This window comes from Anguilla rostrata, chromosome 4 (assembly GCF_018555375.3).
Source record: "Anguilla rostrata isolate EN2019 chromosome 4, ASM1855537v3, whole genome shotgun sequence".
NCBI lineage: Eukaryota > Metazoa > Chordata > Actinopteri > Anguilliformes > Anguillidae > Anguilla > Anguilla rostrata.
Window position 1 is genome coordinate 49,230,218 of NC_057936.1, and position 22,539 is coordinate 49,252,756.

At 36.3% G+C, this 22,539-nt stretch overlaps 1 protein-coding gene across 4 annotated transcripts in view; it reads right to left on the reverse strand.

Moving 5' to 3' along the window:
- Positions 1–22,539, reverse strand: part of tox (thymocyte selection-associated high mobility group box) — a 71,274-nt gene that overhangs the window by 7,677 nt on the left and 41,058 nt on the right. For 3 of the 4 annotated variants that reach the window (XM_064332948.1, XM_064332950.1, XM_064332951.1), the window contains 3 exons: positions 13,429–13,677; positions 4,876–5,130; positions 2,620–2,850 (listed from right to left, as the gene is read on the reverse strand). In XM_064332948.1, coding sequence (XP_064189018.1) covers positions 2,620–2,850; positions 4,876–5,130; positions 13,429–13,677 — 735 coding nt within the window. The remainder of the gene's footprint in view (positions 1–2,619; positions 2,851–4,875; positions 5,131–13,428; positions 13,678–22,539) is intronic. The other variant, XM_064332949.1, reaches the window with a different exon arrangement.

Below are 22,539 nucleotides of genomic sequence, written 5' to 3' on the forward strand. Positions count from 1 at the left end.
GTTCAATAAAAATGTTCCCGTAAACTTGACTCTAAATATATGTAAATAAAACTTTTTCAACATGACCCACTATTTTTTTTGTTCCCCAGTTTTGGTGATTACTGATCTCACAACATGGCATCTGTGATAACAAACATTGGCATTTGATGTTCGATGAAGGAAAAATGTTGACTGTACACAGGCTTTAATTTCTGTAGCTCAGTATATTGCCCGAAGAACGGTCATGTGACAGAGGTAGTTCGCTACAAAACATTCAATTTTCTGCATACTTTTTCGTTGGTAAAGAATAACACTGTTACAGCATCATTACATATCAGATGCGCATATCAACATCCAATTCCGCACGAGAGTGCAAGAATTAGACAATAACGGCAATCATAAATATATTTATTTATATAACTGATCCAGCTTTATGATTTTGAATCTAAATCTTATCCAAGCTAAGCTGGAAATCCCTTCATTGTCCTATTTTGTTCCATTGCCAATGCACAGACATACACTACAACCATAAAACCAGATGTCAACCATGCTTGTATTCATTTTTCTGGAATGCAATTTAATAATAGCACAATATACACTACCATTACTCAATCAATTTAATCTGAATTTATATGACTATTACAGCTATTAAACACAATTCCAAAAAGTCTTCACTGATTAATCTCTTGGTATGCATTTATGCGTCATCTATGGGATCGTATTTCATGCTCGGTTACATTGACAAAGGGGGGATGAAAGCAATCTCAAACCACTCACTGTACAATGGGGACTACCAGAACACACAACTGGGTCAGAAATGCAGGCTTAACCCAATCTGGCCCTTTCTGAGAACTCTCTTTTTTGTTGCAATTTACCTTTACTGTCCAATTTCAAGCTGAACGCTTAAGAACAGGAATGAAACGTGCGCTACAATGACATCTCAGCCTCTACAGCAATGTTGCAGACGTCTGTGTGATTTGATTGATGTGAGTGGACACATAATTAATGGAATTACATTAGGCTAGTATAAGACAGAGGCTGGGAGACTCTGAGGGGTGGTAGGCTGCCTCACCAGTGACTGCCAGTCATATCCTTTCTGATTCCAAATCACTTTGGGCTCATAACTGAGGCCCTTAAAGCCTCCGGTCTAACCAAAATAATATGTATGATTTTATAAATTAGTTACAAAGCAGGAGTACGTTTGCCATGTGATGAATGTACAGTATACTGCAACGTTAGATGCTCAACCAGCTCATGAATTCTGATGTTGGAGAGTATGAAGTCATGAAAATGACAGCTCCCAACTTAAGCTGTAAGAACACGAGTTACCACACTAAATCTTCTGATTTAGCCTTTTCCATTTACCACATATACCCCAGGAAAATATATCAGTTACTGGTATTCTATAGTACCTTCCACTGAACAAAAGTTATTTGTTATATTTCCACGCACAAGGAAATTAGCTAATGTTCTGTACAATGAATCACAAAGATGTGCAGATAGACCGCATTTCATTTCCTGAGCATCGAAGTCTAAGGTCATGTGGCATCCTGTTCCCATTGTTTTACTTCAGTAATCTACTGCACCATTACTGTAGGACACCATACAGGAATCACAGCACAATTAAATTACACTCTATTTCCTACCTGTGTGTGCTGGCAGCACACCTTCCTTGTCCCTATTCACTATTTCATCTGGTGGGGCCCAGTTAGACCAAACCATGAATCTATGAACCAGATAATCTGACTGACTTCTGTCTATAGTTGGATCAGGGTAAAATGCTTCGTTCAGGGTAACAAACAATAGATGTGAATTTCTCATAAGAACATCACTAAAACACTGCATCTAATATGAGACGAGGTTCAGACATTGAGGGAAATATACATGTTATGAGCTCGGAATGGCACAGAAAGATCAGACTGAGATCGGACTGATCAGAAGGAATCATGGATGAGAGTTCTTAACCTCTTTCACTCAGTCCATTATAGGTTTCATTTCTCATCTGACTCTGGGTGGGTGGTGAAAAGAAGGGTCATTGAAAAGCTCATTCAAAAGATGACAGTCATCTTTCAGCTGTGTGAGGGTGCAAATAACTGACTTTTGCACTGGCAATTTGATTTCACAAGTGCATGAAAACAGCACCAGGATCTAGGCTCCAAATATGTAAGGGGTACAATACATACCCAACACATTCTGTGGGGAAACTGAAATGTATTTATTTTAATCTCGTTTATTAAACTCACTAAAAAGTCATATTTTTAGTACAGCATTTTGTTGGGATACATGTATAACTCCTAAAAACATCATCACAGTCAGTCCTGGTTTAGCTACGCTGACGCTGCTTTCCGTTTAAGTGTGTTGCATTTCTATTTTCTACCTACAAGCAATGAGGACTGATTTGAAGATGAACCTTTTTTTCATACATGAATCCTATTGAGTGCTTTCAAAACAATGCACTCTGACAGAAATATCAGCGTTAAATATAACCCTAACCCTCTCTCCTAACCATCTCACAGCTTACAAAAATATCTAATCATTTACAGTTTCGCACTGACATGGTTTCTTTTCACACGCCTCTCCCATTAGTTCCAGCTGGAATCGGGGGACGTGCTGACAGACACCGCCATCAGCGGAAAGTACCTGTTTCTGTTCTTCACCAAGGCCATCCCACATGGAGGCCACGATTTTGGAAACTTCGCCGAAGGTGGCGTTGGGGTTTTGTCCCTTGATGGCGGCCTGGGTGTCGCGGAAGAAGAGCGCGTAGGCGGAGACGGGCTTCTGCGGCTCGTTGGGGTCCTTCTTCTTCTTCTTCTTTGGGGTTTTGGGCTTCTTTCCCACATCTGTGGCTGGCCTCTTCTCGGCCCCATTCATCTGCAACGTACAATGAGTAATAACGGGTAATGCGTAATAATGTGAAAAATCACCGATATAAAAAATGCCCAGTACGGAAAAAACGTGTCATTTTACAGTAATCAACAGGTCAGATAGAGAATTCTGATTAAATATGACAGGCATGTAAATATTACACTCTTTGCTGTAGGCACATTTATAAATGTTTTGATGTACAGCCTGCCAGGAGTTAATGCTAAAAATAATCAAACATTTTAATAAAATTGTCATTAGATTATCAGATGGTTGCTTTATTATCATTTGGTGAAATCTGCACCGATCAATATAAAGTGACTATTATTTATGTTAAAATAAATTTGCAAAGAATAGTCTTAAAGATTTTTTTTGATGCATATCAATGACAATACTGCACTTCCAACAACTTTCACGTTCTGCTTTATAGATTTCTATTATATGTTGTAAATTAAGTTGGACAAAACAACGGGGATATTAGAGAGAACAAAACCATTTGTAGGCGGTGTAATAAATGTCATTAGTGGTTTCCATACATTTTCAAGGTTGCAGAAAACTTTCAATGGGAAATTCATTACTCGGTACTGTAAATAACAGATGTTAATCCCCTGACACCGCTTCCTGACAAGGTTTTCTTTCCCAATAAATTAGCTTGCTCTGAGATAATAATGGGTTTCCCCTGAAGCATACCAAACAGTTCCTCACGCATGCACTCATGCACGCACACACACGTGCAAGCACAGAAACAGTTCTCTACACACACACACATACACACGTACATATACACAGCCTCAGCTAGACTCGGGCCATTGATAAGTGAAAGATTAATCATTTATATATGACTGTGTTAAAAGTAGAGACTGCTAAAGAAAGACAGCAACCAAAGCTTTACTGTTTAACTAACCATGCAAAGTATTTACATCACTTTACATCAGCTCTTCGCATATATCATAGGTACACAAATTATAGGTATATAATATAGTTATGTAAGCCTTTTGTTTCCCTATTACTTGAAAGGTGCAAGAATAGTCAAGTCCAGATGTATCGGCACCCTAGATAAATGTGCACAAATAACACCGTGACAGATATATTGTAATATTTCCCCACGTACATTTTACTATACCGTATTAATGAACATTTCAAGTAAAAAAATGAACTTCCAAAAAATTGGTTTCACAATTATTGGCACTCGGTGATTACTACTTGGCGTAGCCTCCCCTGGCAATGATAACATCACTGAGTCGTCTCATCCTACAATGCTTGATAAGCTTTGAGAACCTCCATGTAAAACCTTACAAGGTCTTTGATATTAGGTCTGTGACTCTGCATGTATGATCTCTTCAGTTCACACCAAAGGTGATAGGATCTAATTATGTAAACTGAGACGGCCATTGCAAAACACTGATTTTGTTTTCACAGGACCATTTCTATGCAGATGTGTAGTTATGTTGGGGGTCATTGTCTTTGTGGAAGATTTACCAACAGCCAGGTTTTCAGCTAAAATGTTAAGGTCCTTTGTGGAGCTCATTATGCTATTGATCAAGCTTGAGCCTTCTTTAAGTCTAAGATGAAAGTAAAAAAGTGAAATTTTATTTTATAAATAAGTTTGTTTTATTTTATTTTTGAAGAGCCTACAATTTTGACACCTATGTTTTACTCAATAGCAAGTCTGCTAATAAATTAAGAATAATTTTATTAGAATAAAAGAATATAGTTTCCCATATGTTTGAGCATAAAATACAACTAAATTTCTGTGTTTATTTAATACAGGGAGCCAATAATTCAGGACCTATACTGTACTTCAGCTGATTTAATTAACATTTTTATTGGCGAATGAACCATAATCAGATCACCAAAAACATAAAGAAGAAAACGTCAATGTTATTTAATAATGAATAATACAGGCATTCTGAAAGATACCTGAACATTAATGGAACTGATAAGGATATGCACAGAGGCCCGATTATGTTATGAGAAATAGTAGCGAGCCTCTCTGCTATACATTTCCATTGTATTGACTCACACATTGCATACCTTTAAAGACTCATCTGCTTCATCTTCATGTACTGAACTGGAGGGAGAGGGAGTCGCAGATTTGCTTCCAGGAGGTGAAGGGGAACTATGGGGGACGTTGTTTCCGCTCAAACCCAGCTGAGCACTGAGTTGGGATTGGTTGATGGTGGTCAGCTGACCATGCGGCATCATGACCGACTGGAGTCTGGGCCTCAGAGCCTCCATTTGTGGATGGCTGTTGTATCGGGATGTCTCAGAGTTGGCCATCTCTTGCATCTGTACAACACAAAAGACAGGTTTTGAAAACACAACCCTCACAGTATGCCTAATTAATGAATAAACTATTTCTATACATTTATTGCAGTGGAATTACAGTGTCCCAGAACCACAGATGTAAAATTGCATCAGCACAGAGGTCTGTCATCATCACCAAAGAGGCTGGTGGGGAAAAAAAGACAAGATGAAAAAAAGAAAAGAAATGAGAAACACTGGTGCAGCATTGCCAGGTCTGTGGGGCCTAGTCCCCTCTGATCCAGCTGTTTCAGAAAACAGCCGTCAGTGGAAGGGTGGAATGTGGGCGGCCATTGGCCCTGTTTGCTAGTGGTGCTCACCAGCTGCTGCCTATTTGGGGTTAGCCGCCCGAGCTGGACTGGAGCCAGCCTTCCTTGGGAACGAGAGCGAGAGGCGTCTCATCAGTCCCTACCGTTTAGCCCTGCCTGTCACCACTTGACACTGAACTCTGCTGAGTGGCGTTACCCTCAGGGCCTCATTGCCAGTGAAGTTCCATGGCCCTCCACGTATGGCACAAGACCCTTCTCCACTGACAACCAAAAGCAAAATTACGAACATCACCGAACAACTACAAAGAAGAACACATAGGGAAAGTAAAAATTTACAAAGGAAACTAGGTTGGTCGGTTGAGATGCTTTTAAAAGTAGAGAAACGTGTAACGTGTTTTTGTCACTGATGTGTGTTGTTGTGTCTAAAGATTGCAGTATGACAGCACAATGATGATTTTTCAAAAAATCTGAATCAGCATTTCTACATTTAGCAAAGGAGTCAGTCTTGCTGTTGACTTTTATAGTTATTTAAAGCATTTTAATTTTAGTAATAGAGAATCTAGACTGAGAATGCCACAGTAGAGCACAGGCTTACAAAGTTTCAAGTTTGCTAAGGAAGTTAACGTGTGGCCAATATGCAACCACAACTTGAAGCCTTCCCAACATGTCATCACACCACAGCACTGTGAGTGTGAGAATATGCTTTCAGACACGGAATGGGAGTTGAACGTCTCAGCATAAGAGCTGACACATTTTCAGCATTGAGGTTAATAAAACAGAGTGGTGGAATGATTTCCACATGAAAAATAAATACACAAATGGTAAAGATTTCCAGCATCTATGTAGCCCACGCTTGCTTCTGAGAAGAATGAAGGGCTTCCCTGCTCTTTCAAGGCTATGAGACCTCAAACACACAAGGGAAAACTAATTTCAGACAACGGTTGGCTTTGTGTACTCACAAGAATTTCCTCATCTTAAAATCGCTTGATGAACCACACGTGATCTTTGCAATTCGTCATTTCAGTCAGCCGTTTTACCTCATTGAACGTTTTCGTAGTGAATGCGCATTAAAAAAATATGTACACTATTAGAAGCTCTTCTCTATTTGTTCCATCACCCGAAACTCTTCACAATATACCCTACACCTGTCATGGTGTCTTATACAATGTGTATAACAGGAGTAGCTCTTGAGGGTATGTTTCAGAGGACTGTTCAACCATGTCATATCCAACAACTAAGGCCTACAGTCCCTGCTCTAGATAACAGTCAAACTGCAGCATGCTTTTGAGATCAGTCATTCAATAAAGCAAAACACAGGAGGCGCATATACAGAATTAATACGCAGAAGAGCAAAGGAATCTGCATTTTCATTATTAAGAACACATTTCATTTACCTCAGCATACAACAATTAATACTTGACTGTACATCAGTGTAGGAGAACATAAGTGCAATCACTGATTTACATTGCTAACAGTGCCAGACCCAGCTGAGATACCTACATTCCCAGACCAGTCTTATACATATTGTTAACATTTTCTACCGTTTCTTCTGCAATTATGTCTTGTTTAGTCTCCATATTTTTCATAAAGTTTTTATAAAGGGTCAACGTTTTCCAGCAACAAAATATTTCACTCAGCTTCTAATAAAGTTTCTACACTGTCATCTCTGAATTATTGAAATCTACATAAATTAGTTCATGGTTGAAAGCACTCTAAGTGCCTGTGGCAAAGTTTTCCTTTAATTGCAAAATTCAGTCCCCCTTTTATGTTTGAAAGTCACAACTTTCTATCCTGAAATCGTATGCTAGACATGTTATTGAACAATACACACTGCACAAGTGGAAAGCTTTTAAGATGCATAGTTCAATTCTATTTATATGTGTATATAAATGTATGTCTGTTAAACTCTGGTCCTGGATTCAATCTAGATTTATCTTTGACATAAAATAAACCATTGTTTTATTATTATTTTTATTTATTTCATCAGAACAGTTCAACAAGGTAATTACAGTGAACTGAAATGAAGATAAAACACATTTATGTTTTATTTTTTATTTTTTTCAAAGTTAAGGATGTTGATTGAGTTCAAGTTAAGATCTATTAATGTCTGTCTAGCTCAAATAAGTCATGGTCTACAAAATGTTGATTTTGAAAAAAATCTGGTATAATCATTTAATTTAGATTCAATGTTCTAACAAGGCCTTTCAAATATTTACTTGATAAATCCTACGATAATGTCTATTTCTAATAAATAAATAAATAAATAAACATTGACTAAATATGGATCAGAACCCAGTGTATCAGTGTGGGCCAAGGAGTAACAGAACAATATTCATGCAATATTATACGTTTGTCTAGTAATGGCACTGTGGGAGAAACAGATCTGGTAAACACAATGGGGCTCATTCACAAAACATTAGTACCTTCAGATTTGATCGTAAATTGTGCATAAGAATGTTTCCATGAACATTTTGGCATTCATCGTTTTTTATTATCTGAATTTGTTCTTTGGCATGATCAAAATCTGTGTTTGGAAACAAGCCTAAATGCATATATGCATTAGTGGTTTTTATTTAGAATGATTTATTATTCATGCAAAGTCAGTTTACATACCTCTTACAACAAAATGTTGATCAATACAATCATAGGCATATATAAGCTATTGAATTTAACTGTATTAACCAAGAAACAATCTGAATAAGCTCAAATGTTTCACTAGTTTTCATTTAGTTTATTATTTTTAAATTTTGATTTCAATTTTAGTTTAGTTCTAGTTACTTTTAAGAGCGAGGTTGCTTGTTTTAAATTTTTAAAAAATAATTTTTTTTTATATTGTTTTTATTTTTTTCAGTTTAAGCTGATTTTCATCTTGGTTTTAGGTGACAACACTCAGCTTGTTAGGAACACTTCATTTATTGTTTAAGAATAAAAAGCACACAGGTGGGAGCAGGTGAAGAGGATATTTTTTTGTTTTTTCTGGTCTTCGTCTTAAGGACTTTAACTGATGGCTCTTTGTGAAAAGGTTTTTTTTTTCTCATTTGTATTTTATCCTGTCCTCCCTGCTGAGATAAAAATAAAATTTTAAAAATAAAAAATTGGTCATAAAATGTGCAAATCCGACACTTAGCAATGGCATATTTGCTGCTTTTGAATTACTTGGCTAACCATGCCTTCGGGAGAAAGAGAGAGCCTCTTTAGGGACCGTGGAGATATGTTTGCTGAGCGATGAATAGCTTATGTTTTCACAGGATCCTGAAGTTGGCATGCCTTTTCTTCGATTGCTAGGGTGTTTCCTTATGCTAAACACATGGGGCTTGTATCCAATTTATGGACAACTGGCATTGATCATCTGATACACCTGGGATACAAAAATAACGGTCTACGGAAGTATAAATATATTCATTCTACACTACATCATTTGTAAGTTCTGATTTACTGCAGAGGCTTTTCAAATTTCTCCTGACACAATAACTGAACTTTGCCGAAAGATATGTGGCGCTGAAGATTTTTTGTGGAGTTTTGGCATAGTCAATTGGTTGAGAATACAAAATACAAGCAGTAAATTTTGTACTACATAAAGTGTAAACTAGAATGTACCTGAAAAATGCAAAGATCCCTGGAGAGATTTTCTTCTGAATGTTTTAGATTCTCTTCACATCGTGCATAAATACATGTAGTGATATCATAGAGGCGTGTGTGCAGTTTGGTATCAGATCTGATGGGCAAGTATTGCTTCTGTATTCCTGAATTTCAGATCTCTCAAAGGCTGTTTGCCAAGGAACTATGAGTGCAACTCCTTTAGAATTCATCTCGTAACATTTTATTACTACTTCAGATAACAGTGGATGAGACCACTGCTTTCTGATTTCTGGTGCTCAAAATATTTTACTATTTAATATTAAAATCTACAACAGTTATTAAAATATGTGCAATCATGTGCTTAAGAGAGAAAAAAAACATGAATAAAATGGTTATATATTTAGTGTATATCAGCAATAATTGCTCTATTCAGTCTACTTACAGAGCTAAGAGCATTCAGTTTCTTCAGGCTTATTAATTCAAATTCACATTACTGTTATTCAGGTAAATAATTAATAAATGTTCTAAACATGCAATCCTTCAGTCGCTTAGTACATGCTTTCAACATAGTTTTATTACTAAATATTTACATAATTTGATTAAAAATTGATAGTGTTTACATATCTACAACCTGCATTATTATATGTATGTATTGCTTAAGTGTGTCTTTTAATAGGACAGGAAATAGCTGGAACTCACATTAATAGCTGCTGATTTCCATTTATGATGCATAATACTGAATAATGTTTGTTATTCAGCAGATCTTATTTTATTTATCTCCTTTGCCTGCCATTTATCTTCAGTATGAACAGAACAAAAGGTAGAATAGTGAACAGGGCTGATGTTACAAGGTTAGCAGGAACATCCCTAAAGGTTGCCTGCTCTGTACTTTGAAGTTTTACATGACAAAAAGCGAGGCCACTTTGATCAATTTCATCAATCCTTAAGTCACCCTTGAGGGTAATATTCCCTTGGTGTGTAGGTTTCCTACATTGCCAAACACAATGGTTCTGTCTGTAAGCTAATCACTTTAAGGGTGTATGCAAATTCAAGGACTTCAGAATTATCCACAGATTATTTCTTTTTGCTGTAAATTCCTGCTAGCTCCCAAATAACACTTCCAGGTTGTTTAATGATCATTGAAAAACATTTTATAAGGCCTTATTGACAATATTGTCTTGCAGATTATGCAGTATTTAAAGTACAAGTTATTGATGGTGGTGGTTAATTTCAATGGGAATGGATTAGTTAATGCAAATGATACAGCCTCATCTGAAACATCCACAAGACACTTAATGTGCATCAATGCCTGTGTTAGTAAATAGTATACGCTAGAAAAAAATACTTGCATTTTACATTACAGGTGCAAAAAAACAAAACAAAAAATGACACAATACACAATGGAACACTGTCTACTATAATGACACATACACTGGTCTGTATAAGTAGGCAGTAAATTTTATGGTTGATATAATGAGATTACACGAGTATAAGATTATATGCAGCGCAGTAGTGTAGCATAATGGGTAAAGAGCTGGGGCCTTGTAACCTAAAGGTCACGGGTTTGATTCCCAGCAAGGAGACTGCCATTGTACCCTTGAGTGTCTGCTAAATGCCTGTAATGTAATATGAATCCACAAGAGCTAAACTTTACTCCGTCAGCTGTATTTAGCTGACATTTAAAAATTTACTGCATACACACAAACAGCATACCAAACTGCCCTTATTTTTGATATATGTTCTATTTCCACAAGTGAGAGTTGTTTTAATAGCCTGTTTTAATTATAATATTAAACCATTTCCCTGGTTATTGCAGAGTTGTGGATGTACCGCACATGTATCAAAAGCAGATTATGCTCTTTCATACTTCTGATGAAATAATTCATCACTGACACATCTGGTGGTAAATTTGTAAAACTGGTAAACATGTAAAAATATGTTTAACTCAGTAAGTATTTAGAGAAATGCATTTGATAATTTTTGGCATCATTTTAGAACATGCATATTCAAGTGAGCATAAAGATAATATCAATTCACTAACAATGCAGAGGCTGTGTAAAAAAATGTTAATCCTGATCTAATTCCCTTTTGTAGTAGTGAACCACACAATAAAAAGATTGCATTTCTGTTATTTTCAATCTTTTGTGGTAAATTCTGCTTTTGTTTGTTCTTGTTACGGAGTAGAGGAGAGACCTGGATTGAATGAATACCATAGATTCCACACAGTATGAAAAGTTGTGCCTAATTCAAACTTTCAATCTGAAATGAAAGATCTCATCAGAACAACCATAAATATAATACACCACAGTACTACAAGGCAAATAATGCAAAACTCCACTATTTATCCATAATACTCACAACAAAATGTAGCTTTTATTTATTTGGGTTGAACTAAATCATTTTGTATCTGAGGCTGGAATCTGTCATTTGTAATATCTTTCCCCTCCTATTTTTCTGGATACATCGACTTTCTTCATGCATGGTTTCCTTTAACGTCTTCCTCTGGGTTTGAAAGTCTGGAATCCTAACAGGCACTGAATACCTTTTTATTTTTCTTTGAAAAGAGTCCACAGAGCATGGTTCGATGCATCCACTCAGAGGCAAAATCCTTTTTCCTCTAATACTTATTTTAGTAAAACACATTAAAATCAAATATCTTCTGTAGTAAAACGATTCAAGCCCCTGGAACTGAAATAATTTTCTAATAAAAAATGCATGAGGCAAATAAATGCATTTTATGTTCCACCAGAAAAGACCGTTTCAACAGGCTAATGCTCAGAGAAAATTCATTCTGTCAAACAGCTATTTCATTCTTTACTGCAGTTACAAGCTCTCTCCTGTTGCCTGGCAACCATAATTCATAGTAGCTCTAATGGATATTCTTCCAGCACTGAGAACATTAAGGTGAAAAGAAAAAATGCCTAGGGTGAATCTTGAAATCTTTCATTATGCATGTAATTCTACATTTTTTTGTATTATTTATTTACTGTCATGGTATAATGTTGAAATGTTTTTATGCCAACAATCTAAATTCTCATAATTATGTGTTGAAAACCTATTTTGCAAACACTCACACATATGATTGGAATGAGATTTGCTGTGAACCACTTAGGGTCTGCTGCTCTATGTGATTCTAAACATGTGATGTGGTTTAAGTATGCCTATATATATCAGATGTTCATTATTTGTGTAATGGGTATGTGAATAGAGGGAGTTGTATGCATTAGGAACATAGACTATTGTTATTTTCACAAAGGCATACGGTAATTTGAGTTTTAGCAACCATATCTGTCTTTCTCTCATTCTATAAACACCTATACATGTTTATATGAATGCTATGTTATTCTATTACTTAGGCAACAATGGCCAAGGAAAATATGTTAATTTTGTTTACCATTGCTATAAGAGCAACAACAAAGACAAAAACCTTTATCACACTCAGAAAGCCATATTCTGCCTCATTGTTAATATTTGCACATAACCTAAATCAAATGACACACACGTTGATAAATTAAGAGGTTTACACACTGTAAGAGATTTTGAGCAAAAGCAGTAAACTGTCCTTGAATCAATTTTATTTAATAATATAAAACATATGAATTGGTTTCAAAGGCAAAACTGTAAAGTGTACCATGGTTTAGTGTGAAGAGAGTGGCACAAAATGCATAACTAAGCAGGTAATCAACAGGCAACATATCAAAATGACTTTCCATCACTTTCATAAATGACAGAGGCTAGTAATACACAAAATGTCTGCTAGACTCATGAATCACTCCTGGTTAACCACAATTAGTCAACATCTCAGTCAGCACTGTGTGACATTACAGCATGCTGAGGATTTACCAAATAAAGAAAGCTATGCCTTAAGTTTCGTTTCTTCAATATTGAGATTCATTTCATGCTGACAAGTCAAGAAACTCAAGGAATTAAGGTCAGGAGATGGTCACTCGTAATAAATAAATTTACTCGTATGCAGATCATAGTGTGCTAATTGAATGCCATATTTATACATTGTCAAAATGTTAGAACTTGCATCGATGGATTGCATAGTTTTTGTAGTAACAGGTAATTATCAAAAATATAATGACCTGCAATCTAGAGAGAACTGGAGTAATCTCTTCTCCAACCAATATAGGCAGAATCTTTGTCTTATATTTTGGATGGATTAGAGAAATTGGGAACAAACAAAATTTTATCTGGATGTCTCTTTTCATGAAAACTCTCTAAAACTCCAGAAATATATATATTTATATATCCAACAATAATTCTGGTTATCGTTATCTTTAATTGCAAAGAAAAAAAAGATATATATTAATTAATAATGCTGCCAAAGGACATTTTCTCTCTGATTTTTATTAAATCCAAACAGCCTCTATGGTATTATGGTGTTGACTTATAGAAACATGATATCATAGAGGAATAGAGAGAGACTTACCATAGACAAGGAATTTGAAAGCAGGGCACCATCTTGGCTCAACATGTTGGAGACTGTGATGGACGGGAGGTCCATGTTTTGTGGGTGGAAGGGGTGTAGTCCATTCTGAGGCATGGGGGGGCAGAGGGAATGGTACCCTGCAGAGTCTGACTCGGGCATGTGGACCAGTGGGTGCTCCGGCAGTGTGGGTGGGGTAATGGGTGGAATGTTGAAGTCTTCATCACCAAGGCTGGGCACAGGGTAAGACTGCTGGGGCAGAGATGTAGAGGACATTATACAGGATCACTGGCAACTTTAGTGAAAGCCCAACTGCACTATGGGTACGGTGAGGGTATTTACTTCTATTATGGTCCTCACATGTTCAGTTTATGTAAAAATATAAATGTCATTTCTGTTGTAGGACGTTCAACAAACTGAAATAAACATTTTTTCTTTAAATTAGTGATGTGAATGAAGTAATGAATTGGCAACAGAATTAGGTTTGCAACTCAAAGTTTGCATGTATACATTTCAAACATTGGACCACTGTTTTACTCTTAAGAAAGTTGTAGCTATTGCATCACATATACAGCTGTATTAATGGACTGATATTTCATCTCTGTATTGTACTCTGGGAAAAAGTGCCAAAATGTCAGAGAAATGTAAATGTAATTGCTTTATTTTGTCACAGCTGCCAAAACCTACAAGCCTACAATGTCTTATTTCACAGTCTCACAAGTTTTAAAATATCATCTCATATTGTCAAACAGTGAATTAAACAAAAATGTAGTCATACAGAAAAATAGTTATATAGATGAAGTTTTTTTTTTTTATTGTCTTGAGGATTTAAATATGTTTTCAAGTTGGATGCACTGCCAAACTGAGTTATAGTTTCAAAGAGGAGCGGTAGATCAAGTCTGTATCACCATCTGTGAGGCAAACATGCTTTAATTTCCTAATGAACATTTCACAGTTAACAGCATGACAGATAAAAGTGTTGCCTTTCAATAATGCCCACTTGTTTTAATTCAAGGTAACAATTGACTTGGAAGATGGACAAAATTATAACTTCTTACACTTCTTGAAATTATCCAACTGAAAGCCATATTCATTAAAATGCCTGTAACAGGTTTTAGCAGGATCCAGACCCTGCAGATGTACACTGTACAGAAATTAATTAATTTTTTGCCACCTCCTACATAAGTTTTTATTCAGAGGAAAAAATAATCCATTCTGTAAAACTGCCAGTTAAGGCAATTAACAGAAGAATTACATCCAAAATCCAAGCCCAACTGTCTCTTCAAAAGGCAGCTATAATGTGTTTAATGAAGCTCAGATTAATTCCCTTTTCTAACAGCAAACTCATCTTATTATTAATTTGCATGTTTGATTGCGTTTCCCCCCACAGATGTCTGCAATAGTTTGGGACAACATGTTGGCATCATTTCTGTAGTGAGAGCACAAGGGGAGAAGGGAAAAAAAAGAAAAAACATGGTTTGGCTGCCAAGCAATCTCAAAAAGCTGGCCATGGCTGCATGTTAAATTCGTCTATGATGGTATTTCAGGTTTCTTGTTTTACTTCTGAAAAGTTTATGAGTGTAGCCATCTGAATACGAATGCGGGACTGTCACTGCTGGTCCCACACGCAGTCAAACTGGATCGCTCCAAGCTCTGAGGACTCCCTGAAAGATAATACTTCACCCAGATCTGACTGAGTGGAGCTGATTGCGGCGATTGAAAGTGTTAAGACAGAAAATCTGTTCAAGTACTTCCCAACAGAGCACCATATTTAACAACACCTGCTCCTTGCAAGAGAAAGGTTATGGGTCTGTTTATTGGAAACTGTACCATGCAATTTGTGTGCTGCACAGTAGTATTATTTTCTATGATGGGAATGTCCTTATGTTGCCTGTATCATAAAACATACAGTAACACAGAATAAGCCAAGGAACCAGAATTATTTCTTCAGTATATTATTGCTTCTATGGAAATAAACAAGCAAGACAATACATCAGTCATAAAAACAAGGTCTAGATAAAATAACTGTGACAAATGGCAAGGGAACATCAAAACATTGAGACATTTATGTAATATGTACAATATTAAATATATGTAAATATATTCTATAATTTTATATTTCCATCTGTCAATTTTTAAAACAAATGACCTCACTGCCTAACTTCCACAATGCAAAGTGTATTACTTTTTTAACATAAGGGAGAGAGGGGAAAAATCTAACACGGGTAAAATGTAACACTGACTTTTTAGAATGATGCATTAAGCTTCAACAATGTATATTAGGTTAAACACGCATAATTACCATCTTTTTGTCTTCAACAAATGGTGGAAGAGTTCAGTAAATGTTTCGGGAGATATTGCCAAAATATTGTTTTGGCTATATGTAAGTGAATACCTCTAAAAGTTACTTTGTGCTAACTTTTAAAGCTATTATGACTGTTAGGTGTACCTCGCACCGCGTTCGTTTATACCCCAACCTCGAGGTTAAAAATAACATTTCACTCTCAGTACTGTCAGTCAGATTGCTAGTGAATGGTATGCCCCACAAATTTAATTGTGGCGTGTAATCATAGCCAAGGGATGTAGGCTGTTTGTATTAAAAATGATTAATCTCTCTCAAGTAATATTTTCAGAATTGAGCCAAATACAAAAACCATTAGTTATTTTCCCACTGTCCCCTACACAGGAAAATTTGCAAACTGACAAATAGTTTCTGAAGCCTAAGTTTTTATTTCATTCCATAAAGAGTAAAAACACATTTGAAGCTTTTCACCAGCATATAAAATAAAATTAATTAATTAATAAAAGCTGTCTGAACCCAAAGGTTAAAATAAAGCCACAACATAATGGCAGGCTAATGACTGCCAATCCAAAGTGTATTTAGCTTGAACCTCCATACTGCTATGCACAATGTACAATATTTGCAAACTGCACACTCTGCTGCAAGTCCTAAACCAGCAGAGCTCATGTCAGCCTATCACTCCTCAATAACTGTAATCCTGTCTCTCCTCCAGTATCCCAGAATGCACTGAAGTACATATTTTATATTTTTAAAATCCTATTTTATTTACCCTCAAATGCTCCCACCATAAAATAAGACTACTTTAATAGCTCTTATGAGGTTCATGGACCAGGGGAAGGGGGTAGGGGAATAACTCTGTTGTGGTTCCAAGACTGCCCTGAAAAGAAGGAGCTGTGCGATCTCATCATTGTTAAATTATTACCCTGGCTCATTCAGGTGGCAGTGGTAGATGGCATGAATTGAAAGAGGATCTCAGTAGATATCACTGGAATATTTCCCATCAAGTTGAGCCCCTGTGTTTGCATATGTGTGTGTGTGTGTGTGTGTGTGTGTGGAGCCTTGTAGTATGTCGCAGTTTGTCATGTTTTCACCCATGTTACACCAAAGTTACTAATATCGATTAAAAATTCCAACAAAATGAAATTTTCAAAGCTCACTATTCTACACAATTATTATAATTATTGTTATAATAATAATAATAATAATTATTATTATTATTATTATTGTTGTTATTATTATTATTAATAATAATAATGCTAATAATAAGTTAATGTTAATGTTATTAACGCAACTTTTCATTTTCATTAAAAACATTTTCCAAGCTAAACTCAATGGAAGATCCATGACAAAAAGAAAAAAGAAAAAAAGAATATTACAGAATGATTAAACTGTATGGCTCCTTTCTCCCTCTGAGACACATTTCTGATTGGCCAGTTATACCTGCCTGCAGATAACCTCTGCTGAAATACTGCAAGGATAATAGAAATGTAGAGACATGCAGCGCATTGCTGTGAAAAAGACGCCAGAATATTTCCTCCGTTGGCGAGAGGATATTTACACTATCATCACTATTACATTGCAACACAAGTACAACATAAATGATGCTAGTTCAGACTAATTACTCAATACAACAGAAATGTGTGTGAGCTGAATGAAAACAGGTTCTCAAATTGCTAACACAACACAATGTAGTGACTGTCACTTTCCGTAAGACATGCCCTGCATATCCATATTTCCTGCAAAGAGGACACAGAGCACACTGCTGTGATAGTCCTGAAAGCAATAACCAACAACAGTCCTGATTTTTTATCTAGCAAAATTTATTTTATCACAAAACTGTGATCTTCAAAAATCATCAGCACAATATATACTCACCGAATAGCAAAAAAAGACTACTTAATTGAGAGAAGAGCTACCATATCAATTCAATTTCAGACAATACCTGGATTCAAATCACAAGTAAAATCTGAACGCATTTAAATGTCTCCACAACAATAGAGCATAGTTTTAAAAAATGGATCATACTCTCAAATGAGAAAAAATGTTTGCTTCTTTTTCAGAATGTCCTCAACACTCAAAATTGCTCTGCACACCACGGCACTATAATGGATGCAAGGGTCTAGGGATGGTGACATCTCATTATCACATGCGAGGTGTTGACCAACGCAGAGTCTCGTAAATCAAAGTTGAGTCCCGTGTTTTTGGTTAACCACATTTCCCAGTACAAAGGTGGGAGCAGACAGGACCCCCATCAATGTCGTAATGCTCAGTGTGGCTTGCGGAAGTTTCGTTTTTATTTATTTTATTTTTTTTAAAGAAAAAAAAAACATTTACAAGAAAATATGTAAACAAGGGTAACCTGAACACTGAAATGAAACTGCTTTTTTGTTGGTTTAATTTTGAGTAATGAAGATGTCAGACTAAATGCTACAGTAGTTTAACTTAATTAGGTGGCCTATTTTTCCAGGCTGGTTTTTCATTTCCCATCGCAACTCAGTTTGTACAGCAGGCAACAAGAGCAATTTTGTCTGTAATGAATACCTTGGGGACTGTGAGCAGTAATCATTTGAATGTTACACACTGAGCCAGCCTCCGTAAGCTAGTTTATACTTGTTGAGCTACTAGCATCCGTTAAGAGAATCCTGACAAAACAATTTCTAAATTCTGTGCGGCCACAATGTTTATTTGAACAAAGGTCAGTAGAGACCAGAAAAAAAAACATACATATACTTGAATGTTCTCAATATAGCAAATCCATTTATTTTGGTTGAAGCTTCTCAAATTGACTTAAATAAATAAATTATAGACATTTTACCCCCCTTCCATTAGTATGTTCATATATTAACTAGATACTCTTATAATTAAATTTTATATTGTGGGTAAATATTTATATGGTTAAGTAAAAAGAAAAAAAAACTCACAATGTTTTCTATGAGCACCAATCCTGGTTGTACCAAAATTAAAATCTAGCAGTAAAGCGCTTAACATCTGTTTACAGACTCATTTTGATAAGTATGCAGGCAGCCTTCTCTGCCTCAGAGCAGTGTTTCTGTGTTTACAAGGTAACGGTTTTTCTGTACATTGGATTTCATTGGACCTGAGCTCTCAATTCATTTCGTTTGATTGCACTATTAAGTGGATATTGATCTTCGACATTTCAACATTTAATCCCACATACGCTAAATTCTTTCTCAAATGAATGTTCAGTTGGAAGTGATGAAAAATGCAACAGTTTTTTTTTTGGTTGACTCTAATTAAATTTTGTAACAAAGTCCCTTAAAATTAATTGAGAACAGACATGTCTATTCAATTAGAAATGCATTTGAACAGATGGCTATAAGGGTAGCACGCATGGTGTTTTGTAGGAACAGCATTGAAACATAGCCTTAGAGTGCCATTTTAGGATTTAACAAATGTAAATGAAGTCAATACTGCACAAAACCAAATTGGTTTTATATAAAAAGGGAGAATCTGTTAAATAAAAAGTGTCAAATGCAGAAATGTGAAAAGAAATTGATAACCTTTCAACAGGAATGCTATTTGCATCTTTCATTCCTGAGCCTGTTTCAGTACTAGCGTTGTGGGTGGGGGCTGCTGCTGGCAGTGAAGTGGTTTGGGGAGGAAGTATAGAGATGGTCAGTTTTAGCTGAAAATGCTCAATATTCAGAGGCCCAGTGCTTGCTAGGATGGCAGATACATCAGGGGGAACTCCCAGTCAAAATGAGTCACAGGTTCCACCTAAACAGCCAAAACCCATAACAATAAACTGTCACTTGTCATCAACCACATTCACTTCCTGCAACTTAACATTTTATACAAGAAAACATTATCTTCTTGCTTCAAAGTAAACTGTAACTTCTCTTTCTCTGAACAGTTTAAAGGCCCTTCACTGAACAAAGACAAGGCTCTCCTCTTCTACTTCCACATCCACATCAAGCAACAAATGTTATCTCTCACATCGAGGAAAATTATGAACTAGCATTGGCATGGTCCTTAACAACCTTCAAGTCAAGCCAACATTTTGGAAATACTTCCCAAATTATCTATACCAATCAACTGCAGATTTTGAGTGGTATTAAACGTACGCAGGAAGTGTAAGAAATATTTTCAATTTGTGCAAGACTGGAAATGCCCATTCAGAGGGTGCACGAAGGGTGACTCTGTTAGCATGCAGAGGGACCACCTCTGTCCACCTGTAAGCGTGAGGAAATAAAGTTACCTGTTTGTAGATGCTTTATAAAATAATTGCTTAATGAAAAGTTGCTGTGTTCATTTGCACTAGAATGGTACACACACACACACACACACACAAGGAATGTATGTGGTTTTCCATCTTGGCACATCAAATACCACTGATCTGTGTGTTCTGTGCACTGAACTGCGGTAGAAAAATGCATCATCTTTTAAGAAAGTCACGTTCTGTTAAGAGCCAGCGGATGTTGGGTTTGGAGGGATGATGGGTAAAAGGAAAGATAAAGTAATATCTTCGCCGCAGCCTGATGACTCTTTTATTCCATTTAGGACCAAAGCCTGCTGAGTTCCCTGCCAAGATCAAAATAGAATATTTATGTTTCAGTTTCTTCGCTAATGTTCGTTTCAATTGCTCGCATTATGGATGCGTAATGAGAAGGGGGAGGGATCCACTAACTAGGGACACTATTGAATGTGGGTACGTGTCCTTGACACACTGTGAAATCCAGGCTTCACAGTCATTGAATCCAACCAACTGTTTCATAGAATTTGATAGATTTTTCCGTTCGGCATGTGTACATATATGACAACCCGAGAATGATAATAACAAAATATAATGGGGAAACAAATTAATACGCAATTCAGAAAATATCATTGAGTCAAGGCGTTCATTAAGCTTACTGAAGTGCGCAACTGGTCCTCTGCACATATTGTATATAAAAATCATTACAGCGCGTTATATTAGCATAATCAAATGCTGAGTTTCTTCACAGCACCGTCTCAGGAGCATGAGTCTACCATATGCTACTATTTCACTGTGTCTTTATCACTAAAACATGTGCTTATATGAATAAGAGATCCCTTAAATTGGCCCACTGGGCACATTTTCTTTTATACTGTGAACAGTGAGTCCAGCTGTGACTTGTTTTTCAGTTTCTTTTAATTTTTAAGAACCCAAGTATCAGGGTAGCATTAAGATTTTTACAGAGAGCAAGTGAATTAACATTTTTGCAGAATGAATTTGCATTTAAGTGTAAATGGTGTCATCACCCTTTACAAAAAGCAAGTTTTAATAATGAAAATAACATGACATCACACAGCTTTTGTGTTCTTTCCCTCAATGTTTTCAAAAACCTGTAGATTCAGAAACTGAACATGTTCATGCAGGCCAGACAGGTCATGGCTGTGAATTCAGTTTCCAATTCACCACAAACTCTACTAGGGTGCAGGTGTTCTCTTGCATAGATTTGTACCTGGACTCCTGGTCTGTGCATTCATCCATATAGGCACACACCTCCAACAGAGAGAGCACCTGTTAGCCAGTGATTTTCCACGACAGGATGACCCAATATGGGTATACAGGTTTAGATTTAGCCCAGCATTCTCCACTTAATGCCCAATCACCTGAATCTCCCAGTGGGGGAGGGGGATCAGGCAGGGGCAGTGGGGGCGGGGATTGGAACAACAGTGGGAGCTGGGGAGAGGATATGTTTTTCCTACAGTATTATGCATGTGTGCCTCATTTGTTTAACCTCAAACTGCTATGCACTTTTACTCAAAAAAAGCCCAGAGGATGCTGGGAACTGTGGCTATATTAGGCAGCAGCATGAGGATAAGTCACAAGCAGGTGCTGCAAAATTAGTCATTTCTTCCTACCCTGTGACACAAGAGTGTTTATTGCTAAAGTTGCTATTTCATCCACACATTATTCCACTGCATTTAATTGAGTCTTAAAATATTAACTCATATTCAAATAAATAAAAACACATCATATTAACAAAGAAACATTACAGAAACACAGTATGTCATTAAATTTAGTGCCTACTGATCTGGTTGCTCTACACTTTCAGTATAGCGCTAATGCATTCTTAAAGTCAACAGTTGTTCTCATGCTGCTCGTGGCTCACTGGTGCACATTAAGTTCTGACATTTTAACTGCAAGCAAAACAAACAAAAAATATACGACAAATAATTTGTTTTTTAAATCTGCCAATAATTTCCTCACATGGGGACAAAGAGGTACATTTTAACTGTGGTAATTTCTTAATTATTTATATACGGTCTATATTTCTCTTATCCTATAACAGAGAATATGAATCCTCCCCATGGTCTCATTTACGCAAGGCATGTTGCAGATATCCAAAGCAACCATAAATGTTGAATCGAAAAAATGCATGCTTTGTAGCAAAAATTTAAATAATTTCTTTGAAACGGTAAATACTTGTTAATCAGCTGATTTTCAAAACTATAATTCAAATAAACATGAGGAAACACCATAAAAATAAGTGTTTCAAAATTATTGCACGTACTTTTTGATGACAAATAAATGTCACAGTGAAAGTCAACTGCCAACTGCATACTGGCAATTTGATATATTGATGATTAATTTCATAACAACAGCTCATGGGCAGAGGTTTGTGTTCCTGCAGTGACAGCTGCCTCCAAACTGCAGAGGAAACTCAATCTGCTTGTTCACTGGATCAAATGAATGCAATTAGCCCTCACTCATTAAGACTCAGAAGGGACCTATGTAAATCCTCCAAGCTAATAGTAGGCCTCCATATCTGATACTGTAGAAACATTCTCTTGGATGTGCAAACTGTGTAATTGCTGCTTTTAGT